Source organism: Spermophilus citellus (assembly GCF_964194105.1).
Source record: "Spermophilus citellus genome assembly, chromosome: 17".
Classification (NCBI taxonomy): domain Eukaryota; kingdom Metazoa; phylum Chordata; class Mammalia; order Rodentia; family Sciuridae; genus Spermophilus; species Spermophilus citellus.
In genome coordinates this window covers 51626122-51647899 of record NC_138199.1, presented here as the reverse complement: position 1 = coordinate 51647899, position 21778 = coordinate 51626122, and the positions used below count along the sequence as shown (strand labels likewise).

The 21778-nt window shown below is 52.8% G+C and overlaps 1 protein-coding gene across 2 annotated transcripts in view; it reads right to left on the bottom strand.

Moving 5' to 3' along the window:
• Nucleotides 1–20814, bottom strand: part of ARHGAP23 (Rho GTPase activating protein 23) — a 72797-nt gene extending 51983 nt beyond the window's left edge. For both annotated transcript variants that reach the window (XM_081272669.1, XM_081272670.1), the window contains exon 1: nt 20658–20814. In XM_081272669.1, the coding sequence (XP_081128795.1) occupies nt 20658–20720 (63 nt within the window). In that variant the 5' untranslated portion in view covers nt 20721–20814. The remainder of the gene's footprint in view (nt 1–20657) is intronic.
• Nucleotides 20815–21778: the final 964 nt, after the last annotated feature.

Below are 21778 nucleotides of genomic sequence, written 5' to 3'. Positions count from 1 at the left end.
CTGTAGCAGAGGGACCACCACTGAGCCTACAATGGACTCCAAGCTGGCCCCTAGCCCACCTTCCAAATGTGTCAGACAAGAAGCCCCATGTGAATGCCAGGCCCTGGCCTCCTCCCCTGTCCTGGCTCTCTCTCTTTTCCCAGGCCCTTTCCCCTTTCTGGGGTGGGCTGGCAGGGGCTTTGGCTAGTGTGTGTGGAATCATCACCACCATTTCTATCACACTTGACTGTTTATAAAGAACATGCACTACAGCCACTCACTGTGGCCCAGGGCCATTGCTGTGGCCCAATTTGTAGAGAAGAAAACAAGAACCAAGAACACTGTTTGCTATGACAGTACAGGGCCACCAACCCCAAAGCCACTCATTTCTATTTTGGATCTTATTGGGGAATCCTAGCCAGTGGCCAAGGAATGGGTATGGCTCTAACCCATCCCGGCTCCCAAATCTAGGAGGAGTCTGAGAGGAAGAGTCACAGGCTTGAGCCTTTTGGGAGGAGCTACCAGAAGGGAAACCCAAGAGTCGGACTCCCTCTTCCCACCCCCATCCTGTCATCCACTGTTCCAGGGAAGACCTGCCAGGATGGTGGCCCATGTGAGAGGTACTTGGTCTAGAAAGGGAAGGGGAGGTGGAGGGGCTAAGGGAGGAGAAGGAGGCAGGTGAACTTGGAGCAGTGGGAGAGAGGAGAGTGGGGACGGAGGGAGCAGAGGGGAGGTGGAGGGAGAGGAAGGGGGATAGAGGGAGGACCCTAGGGTGGGTAGGATCACTGAGGGAGACAGAGAGGCGGAAGGGTGAGGGTGAGGCCTGGGGCGGTCCCTGTGTCAGCCAGGGAGCGGTTTTGTTCTCCTGTTTCCTGTTTGCTGCTTGTGGGCCCCATGCAGGAGCTGGACCCCCACCCCCACCCTGGCGGAAGCCCTACGGGAAGAGCAAGGCTGCCCACAGCTGAGTCAGGAGACTTAGGGGGCAAGCGGGAAAGGACCGGAGTCAGGGACATCGAGAGTAGTCAGGGACAGCAAAGACACAGGATCTCCATCCCCACCCTCTCCCTGCCCCTCGGTCATCTTTTCTCTTGCTGCAATCCATTCCCTAGACCTAAGGAAGTGAAGGACTGTTGCCTCTTGTGACCCATGCACCAACATGTGCTGCTTATGCCTCAAGATTAGAGAACATTATCAAGACTGCAGAGGGTTCTGGGGGCTGCAGGAAGGAGAGAGGTGGAAAGGGGACCTGGGGTTTCTGTGGTATGCCTATGGGGAGCTTGAACGGATGAGCCATATACCATGTCCACCTCCTGCCCTCTGAGTTGGCAGGGGCAGAAAGGCCTGGCGATGAAAGCAACAGATTCCCCCAGGGCACTGTACCTCCTCCAACCAGCTGCTTCAGCAGGGACTTCCTTCTGGAGGGTGTGGGTGCACACAGTAGGGCCTCAAAGATGGTACAGGGTTTGAATAAATGATCCTCTAGGGCTGTGGATCCAGCTCCCTCCCCCATTTCCTCTGGGAAAGGAATGTGGGGTGGGCCCCAGAGGGCCATGGGGGAGGGGGCCAAGGGCTGGGAAATACCAGGCGTAGCTGAGATTCTATTCCAAGCCTTCCTGCCCAGCGAGTCCTCCCCCCACACCCTGCCCAGCTTCCTCCCCCCCATCAGGAACTATCCAGCTGAGCAGTCTCTCCCATCCCCCTCTAGTTTGTCCAGCTTGCAAAATACTTCCAACCTCTTCTTCTAAGGGTCCCTGGGAAGTGGCTTAGAGGCTGTACCCCCAAATGGAAGGCATCCCATGCTGGTCTTCCCTATCTCCCAAAGAGATATCACCCTTTAATACTGGAAGCTACTTTCACTTGTTCTCATTTGACCTGTACTCTAAACACTGGATTTCCAGGGATTGTTCTTAATACCCATTTTTTAGTTACAGAAACTAAGGCTCAAAGACGACAAGTGATTGGTTTAAGGCCTCACTTTTATGAAGCTGGGATCCTATCCCAGGGTTCGAACCCCTAACCCAGATCTCTTTCCATCACCCTCTTGCTAATCCTTTCAATCACATTTTGAGTGGTGTTGTTCCTGTCAGAAGCTGGGACATCTTGGAGACTAAGGCAGTCTCAGTCCCTGCCCTCTTTTATAGTTCTTTCAGGAATGTCTTCCAGGTCCTAAAACCTGTAGGGGTCTTTAAGTTCCAGACTCAGGCCCCCCAGCCAGCTGCTTTGGCCTCCACCAAGCGAGTCCTTCCATCAGGCTCAGGGCCTCTTCCCTCTGGGAAGAGTGTGAGGGTGGGCCCAGGCCTCCCAGGAGAGGGGGGCTTGGAGGAGCCAAAGCCTGCAATTGCCATGGGGAGCCAGGCAACAGGGAACTGGGGAAGGGGAGGAGAACATCCTGGAGCTGGAGGGTCAGGGATATGACAAAAAGGGAAACTGATACTGCCACAGGGAGTGTGATTCAGGAAGCAGAAGAGAGGGGTTCAGGGTTAACTCAGCCTGCTTTTCCTTCCTCTGGCTTGCTCAGCGCCTTCTCCTAGAATGTAGTCCCCAAACCACAAGGTGACCAACAATACTCCCATCCCCAAAGAATCATCCAGAATTGGTGAAGCTTCAACTGGTCTCCAACACCACCAAACACCAACTCCTAACCACCCCATGACCTCACACACAGACAGGGCAAACCCACCGGCTGTGCCATCCCAAGCATGCAGGCCTGCAATACCCAGCACATGCCCTCCTGCCCACGCTTCTGACCCCTGCCCCAGTCTCCTCCCTCAAGGGCAGCCGCCTCCTCAGCCCTCCTCCACCCTTTAGCCCCATTCAGATGCCTGGTTCCCAGCACTGCTGGCTGCAGGCTCCCACCTGACATGCCCCAACAGGCCAAGCTGATGAGCCGGCCAAGCAAGCCTGCCTCCCCAGCAGCCTCAATGTGCACAAAACCCTGCATCATGAGAGCTTGAGACCCTTCTCTGGGCCTGACCAGTGGGCAGTGGATGGTTCAAATGGTCTCCACAGACCCCATGCTCTCCCCTTCTGGGGCTACTCCTGCCCTGGGTTAGGATAGGATGTGACATTCCACTCCCTCTCCCTCAAAGTGGGTCAGAGCCAAAGAAGGCTGAGCAGGGGTTACCTATCATGTGAGACATCCCATCACCATCTTGGGGCGGGGCTGAGACAATCCCAAATAGTGGTTAGCAGTGGCCTCTGGAGTACTCTGGAGTCCAAGACCCCAGGGCCTATGTCCCAGTCTCTGTGTCTCAGTCTCCACCTTCTAGCTGTGAGACCCTGGTGTGTTACCCAACCTCCTTGATCCTTGACTCTTCACCAATAAAGTGGCAATGGTGCTGCCTTCCACCTCAAAGGTCATTGGGAGGATTAAGTCAAAGCCATCACACAGGCCCAGAGCACATAGTAGGGATTTAACAAATGCCAGGGGTTTTGATTGCCTTTTGGATGATCACTGTCTCACACCCAGTCACACTTGTATCCAGACACCCAGGCACTCACAGACCCAGGCAAAGTCACTGGCACAGACATCGCCACACCTCCCTCCAATTCCAGGCTCCCACAGGCTCCTGCCATGTCAATGCCTCCCAAGCACCTGGATCCTCAGGAGCTTCCTGTTCAGAGCAGTAGAACTTCTGCAAACCCAGAGTCCTGGCTTACAGGCCTTTGGGGAGCGTGGGAAGAGTGGGCTGACATGACAACTCAGGATAAGGCTGCTCCTAGCTGGCAAGGAGCATGGCAAAAGTGCCAGACTGGCTGGACCTCCACCCAACAGGAGGGCTGGTGGCCGCCTGAAGGACGCCGAGGGAGGGGAGACCAAAGGGGAGCATCTTTGCTCATGGTGGGAAATGAGCACTTGCAGGAGAGGGTGAGCCTGGAGCCAGCCACAAAGTAAACACCAGGGTCATTGCTGGGCAACCACAGGCGGCCATGGGACAGAGCCCGCCCCAGACCCTCTCCACCCCAGTTCACTCCACCCAGGAGTCTCTGGGAAGTCTTAGGCCCTCTGTATGTCCATTTCAGTCTCTGGGCCTGTCTGTGCACTCCCCAAATGGAAGAGGCTATGCCTCCCCCCTCAGACTGGGAGCTCCCTAAGAATGAGAGCTCTCCCCACCCACCAAACATCACTCTTGGGTCTCCTGGAGGGCATGCATGGCCCATGTCTTTCCCCCAGTTTGGAGACCGCTCCAGGGCATGGCCTCTGTACCCTCCACTGTACCGACAGATCTCTAAAGACAACAGCTGTTTGATTTTCAAAAATGGATTGCTAAGGTACAGTGGCACACACCTGTAATCCTAGCCACTCAGGAAGCTGAGGCAAGAGGATGACAAGTTCAAGGCCAATCTGGTCAGCTTGGCGAGACCCTATCTTAAAATAAAAAAATAAAAAGGACTGGGGATATAGCTCAGGGGTAGAGCATCCCTGGGTTCCATCTCAAGTACTGCAAAAGAAAAAAAAATGGATATGCTCTAGTGGTATGTGATTTTCAAAAATTATCTGTGGATGGAGAAAAATTAAATATAGAATTGCCATATGATCCAGCCATTCCACTTCTAAGGAGAAGTAGATAAACAAAAATGTTATGTGCATATGATAGAAACATGGCAGAGCCATACAGTGGGATATTATTCAGCCTTAGAAAGGAATGAAATTCTGAGACATGCTTCAATGTGGATGAGCCTTGAACACATCATACAACATGAAATCAGCCAGACACAAGAGGACAATTATTGTACTATTCCACTTAATGAGACATTTATATCCACAGAGACAGAAAGTAGAATGCTGGTTGCCAGGGACTGGGAGAAGGGAGAATGGGGACTTACTAATCAAAGGTTATAGAATTTCAGTTTGGAAAGATAAAAAAAGTTCTGGAGATGGATGGTGGTGCATTTGCACAATGACATAATATACTTAATGCCATATGACTATACACTTAAAAATGAATTTTTTTAGGTTTTTTTTTTTTAGGTGGACACAATATCTTTATTTTTTAATTTTATGTGGTGCTGAGGATCGAACCCAGTGCCCTGCGCATGCCAGGCAAGCACGCTACCGCTTGAGCCACATCCCCAGCCCCTGTTTAAAAAAAAAAAAAAAAAAAAAAACAGGGCTGGGGCTGTGGCTCAGTGGTAGAGTACTTGCCTAGCACATGTGAGGCCCTGGGTTCAATCCTCAACACCACATAAAAATAAATAAATAAAGGTATTGTGCCCAACTACAATATATTATAAAGAAAAAAAAAAACAGGTTCAGGATGTAGGCTCTGGGTTCAATCTCTAGCACTGTTAAAAAAATAAAGGGGTGTGTGTGAAATAGTAAATTCCATATTCATAAATAATATATAAATAATAGAAAATATTCATAAATAATTTAAAAAATCAGGAAGCCACAGTGGTGCACACTTGTAACACCAGCTACTTGGGAAGCTGAAGAAGGAAGATCACAAGTTTGAGGTCAGCCTGAGCAACTTAGTGAGACCTTGTCTCAAAATAAAAAAATATAAAGGGCTAGGGGTGTAGCTCAGTAGTAGAGTGCCCCTGGGTTCGATCCCCAGCACTGAAGGGCAGGGGGCAGCAGAAGTAGGAACAAATGAACAGGTCTCCGCCTGGCACCAGGAGCAGCCCCTGCCTACAGAGTTTGCCCAGGATAGCTGAACACTGCCTGCCTGGAGGACCTGTCCCTCCCACCCCTCAGTCTGCACCTTCACACTGCCCCTATTGTCATCTTCAGGGTCCTAGGGATCCTTGCTCAGGAGAAGCTCCCAGGCTGTGGAGAAATCTGAACTTCTGCACAGGAGGTCTATGGACTGATGGGGGCCTATCACCCATCAGCTGGGTGGAGGGAGATAAAAACTCTTCCATGTCCTGACCTAACCCACAGAGCGCACACACACATCTGTTTCAACCCCCCACAAGCTTAGTTACCATTGTACCTTATACACAAAGGGTGTGCCAGCAGAGACCTGTCCCTGTCCTCACAGGCTCCAAGGAAACTGCCATACACTGAAGGATACACTCTTGTCATCCAGCCAGTAGGGCGGGCAGGTTTGTGGGCCACAGAGCCCCCTGCTGGCCCAACTCTGGCACACCTTCTGCCCTTCCAGCAAGGGATCCTCATTCCTGAGTGTGCTCCCCCCACACATGGCATTCTCCAGGCCCTCAGCCCCAGCATCTCCTCTCTCCACCTCCCACAGAGATATGTCCCCTGCAGAAGCATAGATCAACTGTAGAAACTTGGGGTCTCTCTTTGGTCCAGGTATACTGAAGAGGAAGCCAAAGACCCTTGTTAGGGTCTAGACTAGATGGAGCAAGACGCAGTTACTTCCAGAGGCAGGAGATTGCTTGTGATGATGCTTATCCCAAATCATCACATCCATTCCCCAGGCTGGACATCTCATTTCAGAGGAAACTGGGAACTCTGCATGTGAAGCATGCTTTGGTCCCCCTCGAGAAGTTCTTCCTATTATTTGACCACCTGGTCAGAGGCAACAGGTGCACCCACTGGTTTCTTTCAGCTCAGTCCTAGTCAAGCAGAGACCACATTCCCTCCCTGGGCAGGTTTCAGCAGATTCCGAAAGTCTCCCCCAGGGCACATGGGGCTCCCTGCAGGGAGAGGCTCTCAGCCCCACCCCTGAAACCACCCACCCCCTTACCCTAGCTCTGCCCAACCTGCCCAGGTTCCCCTTCACACATGGCCCTACCTATGAACTGAACCTCCCCCTAATCCAAACTGTGATGCAGCAGAAGCAGCTGAAAAGATAAAGGGGATGGTGGCTCTGCAGGTGGGAGCTGGGATGGCTTCTAGGCTAGGCTCTGTCGTCAGAAAAGGACATACACATCATCTCTGGCCCACACCCAAACCCCTGCATCAGCTTGCCTGGTCCCATACCTGGCACAATAGAGATAGAAAACTGATGTGGGCGTGGTGACCCACGCCTGTAATCTCAGCAGTTTGTGAGGCTGAGGCAGGAGGATCCCAAGTTCAAAGCCAGCCTCAGCAATGGCAAGGTGCTAAGCAACTCAGTGAGCTCCTCTCTAAATAAAATACAAAACAGGATTGGGGCTGTGGTTCAGTGATCGAGTGCCCCTAAATTCAATCCCAGCACCCCCCACCCCCCAAAAAAAGAAGAAATAGACAACCGAGTGCTTGCTATGTATCAGGCACTACCTTGTCAACAGCAGAAGGCTCTTAAAACAGCCTTCCCACTGCCTGGAACTCTTGGCCCCCACCCAGTCCAGGGCTAGGTAAGAACACCAGGCTCACCCACAGGGGATGGAGGGGTGAGGATAGGAAGTAGCTAAGGCCTGCTGTCCCAGCATTGAGAAAGGGCCACACTTGCCAGTGTTACTGGCTCTGCTCCTTTTCTGGTTGTGGGACATCAAGATCATCACTCAAGCTCACATGGATTTTCTTATTTTTTTTTAAATATTTATTATTATTATTATTATTTTTAGTTTTCGGTGGACACAACATCTTTGTTGGTATGTGGTGCTGAGGATCGAACCCGGGCCGCACGCATGCCAGGCGAGCGCGCTACCGCTTGAGCCACATCCCCAGCCCCGGATTTTCTTATTTGTTCAATTACAAAATAAAGGCAGGGACAGCAGCCTGGCCAAATTACCAGGAACATATTCTAAGAACTAATAAATGAGGAGGTTCACAGCGCCAGTCCTATGTCCCAGCATCAGGTAGGCTCTGCTTCCCAATGTCTCCCAAGCCCACGTATTTCTTTACTTCACCACCTTACTCCAACCAAGCTGCTGTGTGTGACACCCTCCGGTCTTTGACAGTCCAATGATTTTTTTTTTTTAACTATTATGACTATCAGGCTCTGTGGGACACGCCTCCAGCCTCCACACCCACTACTCCCCCTTCCTCCTTGCTCTGGCCACCCTGGCTTCCTCCAGTTCTTGGGAGGACTAGGCAGACCTTCCAGCCTCAGGTCCTTTGCACATGTTATTTCTGGAATGCTGTTTTACCTTCTCCAACTCCTTCCCTACCTCACCAAGGGGCAGTCTAACTGTTGCCCAACCTAGAACTCTCAGCAAAAATACAGCTCAGATACAAAAACACATCCCAGATACAATTCCTCAGACCAGGTTAGGTCCTGGCACACCCTCTCATTATCAGTGTTTACATATTTTTTTCTTTTTTTCCAGTATTGGAAATTGAACCCAGAGCCTAGCACACTAGATAAGCACTCTACCTCTGAGTTTTATCCCTAGCCCCTCTTTTTAAATTTAATTTATTTTTTACTTATTATTATATTATTATTTGGTGCCAGTGATTGAACCCAGGGTGCTTAGCCACTAAGCCACATCCCCAGCCCTATGTTGTATTTTATTCAGAGACAGGGTCTCACTGAGTTGCTAAGTGCCTCACTTTTGCTGAGGTTGGCTTTGAACTCGTGATCCTCCCGCCTCAGCCTCCCAAGACTCTGGGATTACAGGTGTGTACCATTGCACCCAGCACTGGTTCTATTTTATTTTGAGACAGGGTCTCTTTAAGTTGCTCTTCAACATATGGTCCCTCCTGCCTCAGCCTCCTGAGTAGCTGGGATTACAAGTGTGTGCCACCATGTCCGTTAGTGTTTATGCATTTATGAGGCTCTTTGACCAATATCTCCCCCTCAGCTGCGAGTCCTGGAGGGCCAGGACCATGCTTGCTTTGCCAAGGACCCGGCACAGAGCACAGGAGGGCACAGCACACCGTTTCTGAACATAAGGGAATGAAGAAGCCGGTCAGTGGGAGGTGACTCCCCAGGAGAGTCTACCTGGAACACCCAGGAGGGTCTACCTGGAGCAGGGAGCTTCCACTCTTTGCACCCCCACTCCTTCCTCAGCAGGAACTTGTGCAGAAGTAGGGGTTCTGGAACGAGGGAGTAAGGACAAGGGAGAGAAGAGCCGCTGCCTTCTCCCCTGTAGCTCTGTGCCTCACCCCAGGGGCCCCTCCAGCCACCTGGCCGTTCTTGCTGGGTCTCAAACATGCCACACCCTGCCTGGGACTCAGGGTTTGCCCACCACATCCAGGCTCCCCTCTGCCTTTAGCTGATCTCCTACCCGCTACAGCTCAGCCTGACAGTTTCTGAACAGCTTCCCCAACTCGCAAACTGACGAATTTGCCAGAGTCCCATAGCTAGTGACACAGAAGACACATAGGTGTGTCTCCGTGCGGTACTCTGGCAGGGCCGGGGCTCTTGGCCACCTCATCTCATGCCTCACTGCTACCAGTTTCTCCCTCTAGGAGGGGCCCGAAGGCACGCCCTTCTCCGGGACCTCGGTTTCCTTATGCGCACTCAGCCACGATGTGGCCGCTAGGACTTGAGATTTCAAGAAAATTGGCTGAGAGCGTCAAGGTGGGAGAGAAGGTGGCGGCGGGGAGGGGAGAGGGGAAAAGAAGAGAGAGGGGCGGAGTGGGAGGAGGACGAGCCGCCCAGACGGCAGAAACGCCAAGTATGCGAAGTACGCCGGCCCCTGAGCTATGAATAGTGCCGCCAGGCTCGCAGCCCAGGGCGCCCTTCCCGCAACCCCCACCCCACCTTCCCAGGCGGGCTTTGCACCGGGTGCCTAGGAAGCGCACTTCTGGGGACGGGAGCTGAGCTGGGGGATGAAGGGTGTGGTCATGCAAATGAGACACATATAAAGAGCTGCAGGCATCTCTGATTGGAGGATCCCCGCCTGTCCTGGAACGTGGGCAGAGCTGGCATTCAACAAAAGGCAGTGCCCAGCCCTGGGTCACCAGGCGGGCCCCTGCTACCCCAGCGTGGCTGCATTTCCCAAGCCTGGAGATCTCTTCTGGTCATTCATGGCTGAAATCCCAACCATGCAGTATGGTTTCTGGGATCCCCTCATTCTCTCTGTCAATGCCCTAGTAGGCTCTGCTACCATCCCTTGACCCGCCCCCGCCCCCAGCATCATGAGTCAGACTCACTTTCTGAAGCTCCCAGTTCTGATACACAACTGGGCGCTTGACAAATCACAGCTGCCCCGGTCCCTTTTCCACATCAGTGACCACAATGGGACACACGGTGAGCTCAGAAGCAGGAGACGCAATCCGACTGGCCCTGCTCTTGTGTGCCCTCAAACAAATCAGTAATGTCAAAGCCATGTTCCCCTTCCTCTCATCCTGGGTCTACTCACTGGGCGTCACCAAGGGCCTGGCACTAGGCAGGGGATGGGCATGACAGGACACTAGGGAAAGAAGTCAAAGAATCCAGGCAGAGTTCAGGTCTCACCTGGGTGACCCTGGTCAAGTTTTTTCCCTCTCCAAGCCTCAGTCTCCTCAGCTGTAAAAGGAATCTTTGAGAGGACTCAGTCTGAATGCCTAGCACATGGCAGTCACTAAACAAACCTAGTACAGCAGTCCACAAAGGACTTTAAAAATTAATAAAGGCAGCTCCTGACTTCATAAAGAACAAAGAGATAAGACATGCATGAAAAAAAAAAAAAAACCACATGCATGAAATAAAGGAACCGTAGAGCATAGTGTTTAAAAGTTCCTACTCAAGCGAGGCACCTTGGCACACGCCTGTAATCCCAGCGGTTTGGGAGGCTTAGGCAGGAGGATTGAGAGTTCAAAGCCAGGTTCAGCAAAAGGGAGGTGCTAAGCAAGTCAGTGAGACTCTGCCCCTAAAATAAAAAATACAAAATAGGGCTGGGGATGTGGCTCAGTGGTCGAGTGCCCCTGAGTTCAATCCCGGGTGCCTCCCCCGCACTGCCCTCAAAAAAGTTCCCAAACACAGCCAGGTGTGGTAGGGCACACCTGTGATTCCAGCCATTTGGGAAATTGAGGCAAGAGGATCACAAATTCAAGACCAGCCTCAGAAACTTAGTTAGGTCTGAAGTAATTTAGCAAGACTGTCTCAAAATAAACAATAAAGAGGGTTGGGGGGTATCGCTCAGTGGTAGAGTGTCCCCGGGTTTAATTGCCAGTGCTGGGGGAAAAAAAAAGTTCCTAAACATGGGCTGTGGATATAGTCAGTGGCAGAGCACGCATTAGCATTCATGACATCCCGAGTTCAATCTCCAGTGTGGGGGTGTGGGGGGATTCCTAAACAGGATTAGGAGTAACCTGGGTTTGAGTTCCAACTCAGTCCCAATTTCTAGCTGTGTCCTTGGCCAAGTTACTAATGTCTGTTAGACATCCCAGCAAACATCTCTCAAGCATTGGCAAGCTTCATCTCCTCAGTGAAGTCTCTTATCCCCAGAGCTGGAGCATCTCAAAGTAGGAAGGGCTCAGTCCATGATGACTGATAGAGCCCTGGGGTCCTCCATACTACTCAAGAGCAAACCCCAAACTGCACACGGACTCACAGAGAAGCAGAACACAATCACACTCTACATTCACCATTGATCACATCTTCCCCTCTCCTTCATTATGCCCACCCCTACTGGAATTTCAGGGCTCATCTCATGAGAGGTAGGTCCACCATTTTGGGGTGGGCATTGTTCTCCCAGGTTCTTTCTTATCAAGGAATAGAACAGAGACCACAAGGACAGGCTTAGTATTCAGAAAGGCCCAGTTTTGTTTTATTTCATTTTATCCCATTTTAGAATTTATTTATTTGTTGGTTTTTGTGGTACTTGAAATTGAACACAGGGGCACTCTATCATTAAACTATATCCTCAGTCCTTTTTATTTTTTCCTTTTGAGAAAAGTTCTCACTGAGTTGCTGAGGCTGGCCTCAAATTTACAATCCTCCTGCCTCAGCCTCCCAAGTAGTTGGGATTACAGGTGTGTGCTATTACACCTAATTGGGACCCGGTTTTAAATTCAGATGACCTTGATTGAAGTTATTTACCCTCTTAAGATCTTTGTTCATGCGTCTGTAAATATGTAATCACCCCATGATGGTCCTTGAACATTGATCAGAAGGTGTTTCACTAAAGAATTCTCAATGTGGAGCCAGGCACAGGGGCTCACGCCTGTAATCCCAAAGCTGCTTGGGAGGCTGAGGCAGGAGGATTGTGAGTTCAAAGCCAGCCTCAGTAACAGGGAGGTGCTAGGTAACTCAGTGAGACCCTGTCTCTAAATAAAATACAAAAAAGGGCTGGTGATGTGGCTCAGTGGTTGTGTGCTCCTGAGTTCAATTCCCGGTATTAAAAAAAAAAAAAAAAGGAATTCTCAATTTGGGGGATGGGGGTGTAGTTCAGAAGCAGAGCACTTGCCTAGCATGTGAAATGCACTGGGTTTGATCTCCAACACAGAGCTGGGGGATCCTCAAATTAAATATAGACTTGGAAAGAGGAGATGAGGAAAGGAGATTAATCATATCACCAAATGCTTTTTAACCAACCTCTATGGCAATTCGACTCAGTGACTCTGCTTCCATCTTTAAACTTCAGTCAACATTTTGTGACCATATTCTGGCTCACACGACATCACAGGAAGACAGCAGCCTGTATCTGCAGCCCTGAGACTGTCTCCCCAGGCAGATGGGACCTTTCTGACATGAACATTTTGGGAAGGGGAGCCCCGGGAAGCATTCTGAATTGGCAGGTAGTGGAAATGCAGTCTCGCAAGCCATGTTTATAAAGCCTGAGTGGAGAGTTTTTGTCTGGCTTTGGGGCAGTAGGAAAAGCAGAAAAGGAACACTGTGAGGGCAGGGCTGGGTCTCATTCATCCAGGCTGCAGGAGCCAGAAAGCACCTGGAATAGGAGGGGATGGGAGTCAAGGTCACCCACCCACTACAGACCCTTTTGCTCTAAGAGCTGACTCAGGCACTGACTTACCCACACTACCCTGCTGCCTCCTATACTCCCTGGCTGGAATTAGGGAGAGAGCAGGAGGGAGTCCTTATACCAGCCCTGCCTGGGAATGTTCTCAGTACCCCCAGGCCACACCTGGTCTCTTAGATCAATCTTTCCTTAGCACTGGGGACCTGAGTCTCTGGAAGCCACTGAAGGAGGAAAAGGCCAAGTGGGGAAGGAAGAGGAGCTTTCTCCCTCTCACCAGCAGCCCCAGCCTGGTAGTATGGCCCTATTCCCTGTGTTCCCCCTCCCCCGGACTCTGGGCCCAACCTCAGCTGCCCCTGCAACACTCCTCAGGTGCAGCAGGTTGGAGGGGCTCGGGGCTAGGCTTCATTAGAGCTAAGGAGGGCGCAGCTCTGCAGATGCCAGCCCCCAGCTCCCCAAGCCTCCACCCTCATGCCCGCAGCTCCTCCCCCACTCTTGGGGAAGAAGGACAGTGGAGGGGGGGCATGCCTCTGGAAGACAAAAGGGGGATTAGAAGACTCTTCCCAAGTACAGCAAGGACAGTCATGCATCACTTAATGATGGGGCTATGTTCTGGGAAATGTACCACTGGGTGATTTCATCACCATGTGAACATCAGACTGTACTTACACAAAACAAGGCATCTGGAACGTCACCAAGCGATATAATCTCACGGGACTATCAACATACAAACACGGTATTATCTCACTGATGGAAAGGTGACATGGCGCGTGACTGTACAGTATCATGATGCCGAGGAGAGATGGGCTGTGGGGGCATGAACTAGAAAACAGCATCAGGTGAAGCAGGGTTCTCACCTGGGCTGCCTAAGGCTCCCCTGTTCCCTGCTCAGCTCCAAATCCCAGAGGTCCCCTTCCTCCTCAAACTCTGGGAACCTACCAACAGAAAACTACTCCTTCCTCCCCCTCTTCCTGGCCTCCAGCAGGTCAGCATGGAGAGACCTTTGCCTCCCTGCTGTTCTCTTTTCCTTCCACCTTTGCCTGACCCTCTCCTCTGCCCCATTCCCGGGGCTTAATCTTTCTATAGGGGCCAGTTTCCCTATAGGGCAAATAAGGAGACAGGGGCAGGCTGGTCTCCACTCCCTCCAGCTGAAATACACAAAGAAGTGGCCTCTCTGGTTGACCCCCGTCTTCCCTCCCTCTCTTTTGCAAAATAATCCAGTTTCTCCACATTGAAAATGAGGAAGCTGTGGTGGAGGGTGGAGGTCTCCATTCAATCACCCTTTCCAGCCCTTCGAAGGCACTGAGGAGCATCCAGATGGGCCAGGTCCCCACCCTCCTCCTCCCAGGGCTCCGAGTCCCCCAACTCCTCCAGGAGCTCTTGCGCCCCTTGAGGACATGAACCAAGAAGCAGCAGCTGCAAGTTCAGGAGCCCAGCATCAACAGAATCACACTGGACACTGATAGAAATCAGGCTCAGAGCCAAAATGAACTCTGCTCTTCCCTACGCTGACCACCACGTGGCCAAGACCCCGGGTGATTGTCCTCCCACATGGCTCCCACATGTTCCCCCAGCAGCCACATTCCTCTGACCCATATGCCTCCTGCTGGCCTGCCGGCCTCACTGAGGCCAGCACCGGGGCTCTGTCATCCCTTTGCCTTGCCCGAGCTTGTCTCTCTTCCCAGAGATTCAGGGTGAGCTTTGAAAGGGTCACTTCAAAGAGGACCTGCTTGTGGAAGGCCCAGCCAGACCTAGGGCTGGCTCCTCGGCCAGATTCCTGGCAGCTGGGGACAAAGGCCCCACTGTTCCCCCGACCCTCAGACGCCCCCAAATGCACTGGGCATAAGAAGGCTTTCTTTCCCCAGTTCCGCTCCTCATAGGCCTGGGCTCTTTGCCATAGGGAGTAGCCCTGGTCCCTCCTTCAGGAGAGGCTGGGGGTGGGGAAGAGGGGACTCCTAATTTCCCCATCCCCACCACCATGTACCCAACCCCTTGGGGCCCACAGGATAACAAAGCAGCCTTGGGGCCAACTTCAGGATCAGGGGCCCAGGTTTGGACCCAGGTTCCTCTTGGCCCCTCAGCCACCAAGCCCTTCCAGGCCTGAAATAGTTCCCCATCTTCTCCCACTCACCAGATCCATACCCATCTCCTAGGACTACCTCTCCTCTGAAGAGTCACCCAGCCCAAACCAAAGCAGCCATTCTTAGAAGGCCTCAAGAGGCTGGGTGTCTGTCCCCCTTGCCACCTGGTCCCCAATGGCAAGAACCAGGAGATAGTTCTCCAGCTGCCTATTACACAATGCTGGTCAGAAGCAGGGACCTCAAGGTTTCTGTGCCTAGCCTCTCACCCAGTGCCTGAACTCTCTGTAGAGAGTTCTCATCATTGTCCAGCCTGAGCTTGCCCACTTCCAAAGATGGAGGCCTCACTACCCCCAGGACCTGCTCATTTCCTCTTCTGACCATAAAGGACCCTTTATATTAACCAAAAGTGTGATGTTATTTCCATCCTTTGATTATTGTTTAATACAGTCATTACCAATATTTGAGCTTACCAAATATCAGTCACATTAGCTGTACTACCTCACTTAGTCCTCTCGATAATTTTCTTTTTTGGAGGAAGAGGGTACTAGGAATTGAACCCAAAGGTACTTTTTCCACTGAGTTGCATCCCATCCCCATTTTATTTTAAGACAGGGTTAAAATTGCTTAGGGCCTCACTTAAGTTGCTGAGGCTCGAACTTGTGATCCTCCTGCCTCAGCCTCTCAAGTTGCTGGGATTACTGGCGTGTGCCACCTCGTCTGGCTCCTCAATGCTTTTGAGGGATTTTTCAGGGATAAGAAAACTGAGCCTAAGCTGGGTTTGGTGTTATGCCTGTAATCCCAGTGACTTGGAAGGCTGAGGATTGAAAGCTTGAGACCAGCCTGGGCAATTTAGCAAGACCCTATCTCAAAATAAAAATTAAAAGGGCTGGGAATCTAGTTCAGTGGTAGAGCACCCCTGGGTTCAATTCCTAGAACTGAAGGGAAAAAAAATAAGAAAACTGAGGCTACAACAATTAAGTTGTCCAAAGCCACACAGTGAAAAAGGGGCCGAGTGAAATCTGAACCTCAGCAGGCTGAAGTAGGGCCCCAGGACTCACCCACAGGGTGCTCCTGCCTCCCATGCCAGGCCGAGGCCACTCATCGTCATGGCTGGCCTGTCTGTGTCAGAAGGTAGCCTGGATCACAGCCCATTTTTGTCCTTGCCAGGTCCCCATCAGCCTTTATCAGCAGATGAACTGTGGCCTGGGGACAGTGACTGACTGATGTTAATTCAAACCAATGAGTGGGGAGCAAAAAGGAACAGGGCACCTGCCCAGGTGCGTTAAGACTTGGAGGAGATGGAAGGGGATGTCCCTGGGCCTAAAGCTGAAGGACTGAAGCTGGCTGGAAATCCAGCATTCCTGACGTAGGACAGAGAACTGATGGCATGAGCCGGGGATGTGGCTCGGTGGTAGAGCCCCTGCCCAGTACTTACAAGGCCCTGGGTTCCATCTGAGCACCACAAAGATAAAATAAAAGAATTAACAGCTATGAGAGGCCCTGCCCCAAACCACTCAGGCCACTCCAGCTTGACAGAACCTTCCACCACAAGGTGATGCATTGAAACTGAACATTTCAGGACCAAAGAACTGAAAAAGGAAAAGGCCTCTTTGATACAACCTGTGGTCTTTTCCCACAGGCCCATTCGTTAGCGCCATCTCCTGAAAACTTCAGGGGAAGAGATGAGGGAAGAACAAGAGAGAAGCCAGGAGTCTGGGAGAGCCCTGGGTGGCTTTTGTAAGACTCAGAAAGCAGAGGTAACAAGGGCAGGGGAGAGAGTCCTTCCTCCCTCCTTGCTCAGTGAAGCATCCCAGGCAGCCTTCCAAGACCCCAGCCCCAGGCAAGGTAGCTCACACCTGTCATCCCAGAGACTCAGGAGTCAAGGCAGGAAGATCACAAGTTCAAGGCCACCCTAGGCAACTTAGTAAGACTCTGTCTCAAAAGAAAAAGTAAAAATGGCTGGGGAACTAGCTCAATGATAGAGTGCCCCGGGGTTTCATCCCCAGTACCAAAATAAAAACAAAACAAAAAGAATCCCAGGCCCACTGACTTCCAAAGGGTTAGGTTACAGGAGGCTGTGGCTTTGCCATACACTGAGCCATTGTTCATGAATTCAGTCAGTCAGTCTGTCAACAAACATTCTCTGAGTACTGGGAGGATGCCAGGCCTCTGTGGACAACAAGACAAACATGACCCATGGAAGCCACTTGGAATGATGTTCATTCAAGAGGCACAGTCAAGTCCTCACTCTGCCACTTAGTTGTTGTGAGGTCTTAGGAAGCCATGTAACTTCTTTGTGCCAGTTTCTTCATCATCCTGTCAAACAGGATGATAGTAACGTACCTACCTAGTGGTAAGCACTATGTACATGTCACTACTATTATTTTTCCAGTCTGATGGGGGACACTGACATGTAAGTGAATGGTCACAATGCTAGAGAGAGAGCCCAGCTCTGGGCACCCCAGGAAGCCATGGGAGGGGCCATTCCTGACTCGCACTTCACAAACATTTATGGAGAACTGCTCTGTGCCAGGCACCATGCTGGTCACTGGGGACACAGAGATGAACAGGACACATTGTCCACTTGGGCTTCTTCCCTGCCCTCCCTTCTCCCTCTCAGGGCCCGGTCCCAGCACCTGGTACTGGAGGGGCCACCGAGGACAGAACCACAAAGGGAGAGGGCTGGCCTTGGAGCCTAGGGATCAGAAGACCTGGGTTCTTCTCCACCACCCATGGGCCGAGGGACAAGGGTGCTCTCTGGCCTCAGTTTCCTCACTGCAGCATGGGGAAATTGGACCCGATGGCCTTTTGGTCCTGGCCACAGGTAATGAGTATGCCCCACCTGCCCCAAAGTCAAGTCCCAGGACCATCACAGCCTGACATCCCACTGAGGCAGTGGGAGAGGAGATGCCCGCCTGGTACAGACTGGCACTGCCCTGCTGACAAGCTGGCACAATTTCACAAGAAATAGGGGGCCTGGATCTAAGGGTGGGTTGTTTGAAGAGGGTGGGGGTGCCCGGGGAAAGGCAGTGCCAGCTCCCACAGGCCCTATTCATGGTGTTCTCTGGGGAGGGTGAGAGAGCAGGATAATTAAAACCAGGCTTTGTCCAAATCCCTGACCAAGCCAATACCTCACCTTTGAACCTCTGCGGCCAGCAGAGCAGGGCTGATGCGCCTTTGGAAGGAAAGTGTTGATGAACAGAGCCAGGCCCAAGTGCTGTGGGTGGGCACGTGTGGGACGGGGATGCTACAGGGGTAAATGGGCTGATTCCCCACCTAGCAAACCAGAGAGGGCTTTGCTGTCCCCACGGACGGGCAGAAAGACAAATGACAAAGGTCCAATCCAGCAAGAGGTTGACTTGATTTTGAGCTGTGTCTGAGATGAACCTAGATTCAGGGTGGGAGTGACAGCAGGACAAGGAGGGTCCCAGGAAGTAAGGGAGAGAGCAGAACTCTAAAGCCAGATCCTCAGGTTCCTACCCTGGCTCAGCCACTTACTAGCAATGAGACTGGGTCCATGCTATTAGCTCTCTGTGCTTCCGTGTACTATAAGATGAGGATAATGGTATCTCCCTAGTGGTGTTCTTGTGAGCATTAAATGAGGCAATCTGTATAAATCCTGTTCTTAGCTATTAGCTATACTGCTAAAGCAACTCCCCTTTCTTTAAAATACATTTTTCCAGGCACTGATGTATATGCTCAGAATATATCTGCATGCCATATGAATCTCTATGAATTACTATATTGGGATCCAACATCACAGGAATTCACCTGGTCCACTACACTAGAGGAAACTTCCCTGAAGTATAGCTCACAAACCTCTTCCTGGAAGTTCTCCCAAGTATCTAACTACAATCCATCACAGTGTAAGTTATACCAATCTCCTGCTTTGTAGTCTTTTAACTTTACACAACAAGAAGTCATTCTAAGCATCCCTGCAATGAAGAATAGAGCTGTCTGCTGACCACTCCTGCACTGTCTTGCTCTAACCAGCACTCGCCTTTATCCCCACTCCCACCTATGACAACAATGCTGTACTTCTTCCCCAGAAATTCAGGGTTGGCCTGAATAAGGGGACACAGAAGGCCCCACCAGGCTGTGCACACACAGGTCACACACAGGCCTGTTTTCCAGATCCAGTGCCCCTCTGCTTGAGCTGGACTCACAAAAGCCTGCCCCATCTCAGATGGTATCCCAAAGCCACATCCCTCATAATTTCCCTCTCAGGTGTCATCTTGTGCCCTGACTACTATCAGGAAATGTGGATGCCACCTCAGGCAATGTCACTGTAGGGTCAGGCCCTCTCCATAAAATGGGACAATAACACCTTCTCTGCCCACTCACAGGGGGTTCTAGGCCCTTGAATCCAGCATTCAACATAGGGGATCTACTGCATCCATCATTCACAAGGAGAGGGCAGAGCCTTGGACATAGACTCTGGCATTCCCAGCCACCTTGGGGCAAACTCAACCACACTGTGGGCAAGCTGAAGAGGCAGCCAGGGCTGGGGGCCTTTGGGCCATGTTGGGAGGTGAAATGACTGGTTATATAATCAAGATTCAAAGCACACACGGATGAACACATCTCTGTGAGAGCTGGCCACTTTTGAGAGTGGTGCCCTGGCAGAAGGGAGAACCATGTGGGATCAAAAGCCATCCACCCCCAGTTGGGCCCAGTGGGGGTGGAGACACAAGGAGATGGAGATGAAGTATGTGTTGTTGGTTGGGGGAGAATCTGAGGGACTCATGCTTAATGACCTCCACCCCCACCCCCTGTCCATCCTGAATTTCAAGTTTATAATTAGGAAACAAACTTCGGCTGGAGTGACGGAAAGAGAGAAGCTGACTGAGTGAGAACTTGAATACATACAGCTCTAGAAAACAGGGGAGTCACAAAAAGAGTTCACAAAGCACCAGATTCCATAGCCAACACGGTGGGGAGCGTTGGAGAGGAAGGTCCCTAAGCCTTCAGCCCTATCAAAAAAGGAAGAGGCCTCAGCCTGGACCCAACGTGCCTGGACCCAACCTGGATCCCAAGCTCAGAAAAACTGCTGTCCTACAGCCCTTCAACTTGGGATACCGCGGGGCGGGGAGGGGGGGGGGTGCTGGGATGCTTCAGTACGACTAGCAGCCAGGCTCAGAGGTCCGGGGACTAGCCCTGACAGGGGGGATGGGGGCTGGAGGCCCCTGCTGGCCCTTCCCTAGCCTCAGCAGCTGGCAGATGAAAGAACCCAAGCAAAGCAACTCAGCGCTGAGTAATGCCCCTGGCACCCCGCGCTCAGACCCACCCACAGCCAGCTGGAGACAGCAGAGGAGGGCAGCCGGCCTGCAGAACTGGGGGTCCCGGGCCTATGTCTCTTTCCAGCACCCAGGAGGGCTGCAGACCCGAGCCTGGCAGCCCGTCGTGCTGTACGGCCCAGCAGGGAGCAAGAGTGGCGCGGAGAGGGGGGTGTCCCGCCTCCGTGGCCAAGGACGTCCCGCTCCGGGAACCCCCTCCCCCACTCCCTCTCCCTCCAGCTGTGCCGGGGCCTCGCCAACGGAAAACGAAAACTCGGGCAGAGGAAACGGCGGCAGGCGCCCCGCCTGAAAAACCTGGACAAAAGGCGCGGGCCTCCCGCCCCCGCTGCCCGGTCGCAGGAGGCCTGGCACCACCGTCCGGGTCAGTGGCCCCTGCCCTGGCAGCCCCAGGCCCGTCCGGCCCGCTGCCTAGCTCCCTGGTTCGTGCCCCTCTGCCGGGGGCAGCTCTCCCTCCGACCCCCTGCCCAGCCCGCACCAGCCGGAGTTCCCTCAGCGGTGCCCGCGGTGCCCTCACTGTGTGCCCCCGGCGGTGCCTGCCTAGCGGGGGCGCAGCGACCCCGGCCCAGCCACCGTTCCCTGGCCTCGCCCGGCCGCGCCCCCTTCGGTGGCCCAGCGCCCTCACCTGGGGAGGCCGGGGCTCCGGACGCGGCGGGATCCCGACCAGGCAGAAGGCGACTCCATTCATCGGGTGGCAGCGGCGGCTCTGCGGCCGGGGCACTGCTGGGGGCGCGGGCCGGGACCCGGGAGGGGCGGGGCCGGGGCGGGGCCGAGTGCAGCTCCCCCACACACAACCCGCCCCCTCGCCCCTCCTCTCCACCAGTAGCGCTCTCGACCCGGCGCACCCGCGGCCTCTCCTCAGGGTCCCCAGAGGGTGAAGCGGGCTGAGACCCAGGTCTGCGCGGGCGGCGGAGCCAGAGGCCAGACGCAGCCTGGCCCAGAGAAGTGGTCCCAGGGAGGCAGCTAGTGCCGGCCTCCAGGGGACCGGCCTAGATAGACAGTGATCCGGACCCAGGAAAGAGGACAAGGGCACTGAACCTAGAACTAGTACAGGGAAAGGGAGGGAGGGAGGGGGAAGCAGAGAGAAACGGGCGTCCAAAGATGGACGGAAACAGAGACCCAGAAAGCATGAATGGTAAGACAGTTGAGAGAGGCCGTGAAAGTTAGAGACAACGATGAGGCGACGCTGGATCTGAGAGAGAGAAAGAGTATGCAGGATTAGGGAGCCTTCACTCTAGGGATTCATGGAAATTGAGGTACAAGAACAGTTATGGTGCACTGGTCGGGGGTGCCCTTCAATCTAGGGAAGGTTCCTTTCCAGGCACAGTCCCAGCCAGGATCCCACAGTGGCAGGGGACACAAAGTTGGAAAAGAGGGTGTGGCAGGTGCATCAACTCTTCTAATTGGCCCAGCTCAAGCGAGTCCTGTGGTTCTGGGCTCTAGACTGCCCACGGACTTGCTCTGCTGGAGATCCTGAGAGCGAACCCTTTCTGACTTCACTCTGAGCTGGGCTCAAAGAGCAAAGAGACGCCCCGGAGCCAGGTGAGGTGACACACGCCTGTAATCCCAGCGGCTTGGGAGACTAAGGAAGTAGAATCATGAATTCAAAGCCAGCCTCAGCAACTTAGGGAGATCCTGTCTCCGAATAAAACATAAAAAGGACTGGGGATGTGGCTCAGTGGTTATGCACCCCTGAGTTCATCCCTGGTAACAAGAGAGAAGAGAGGGGGAGAGAGACAGACAGAC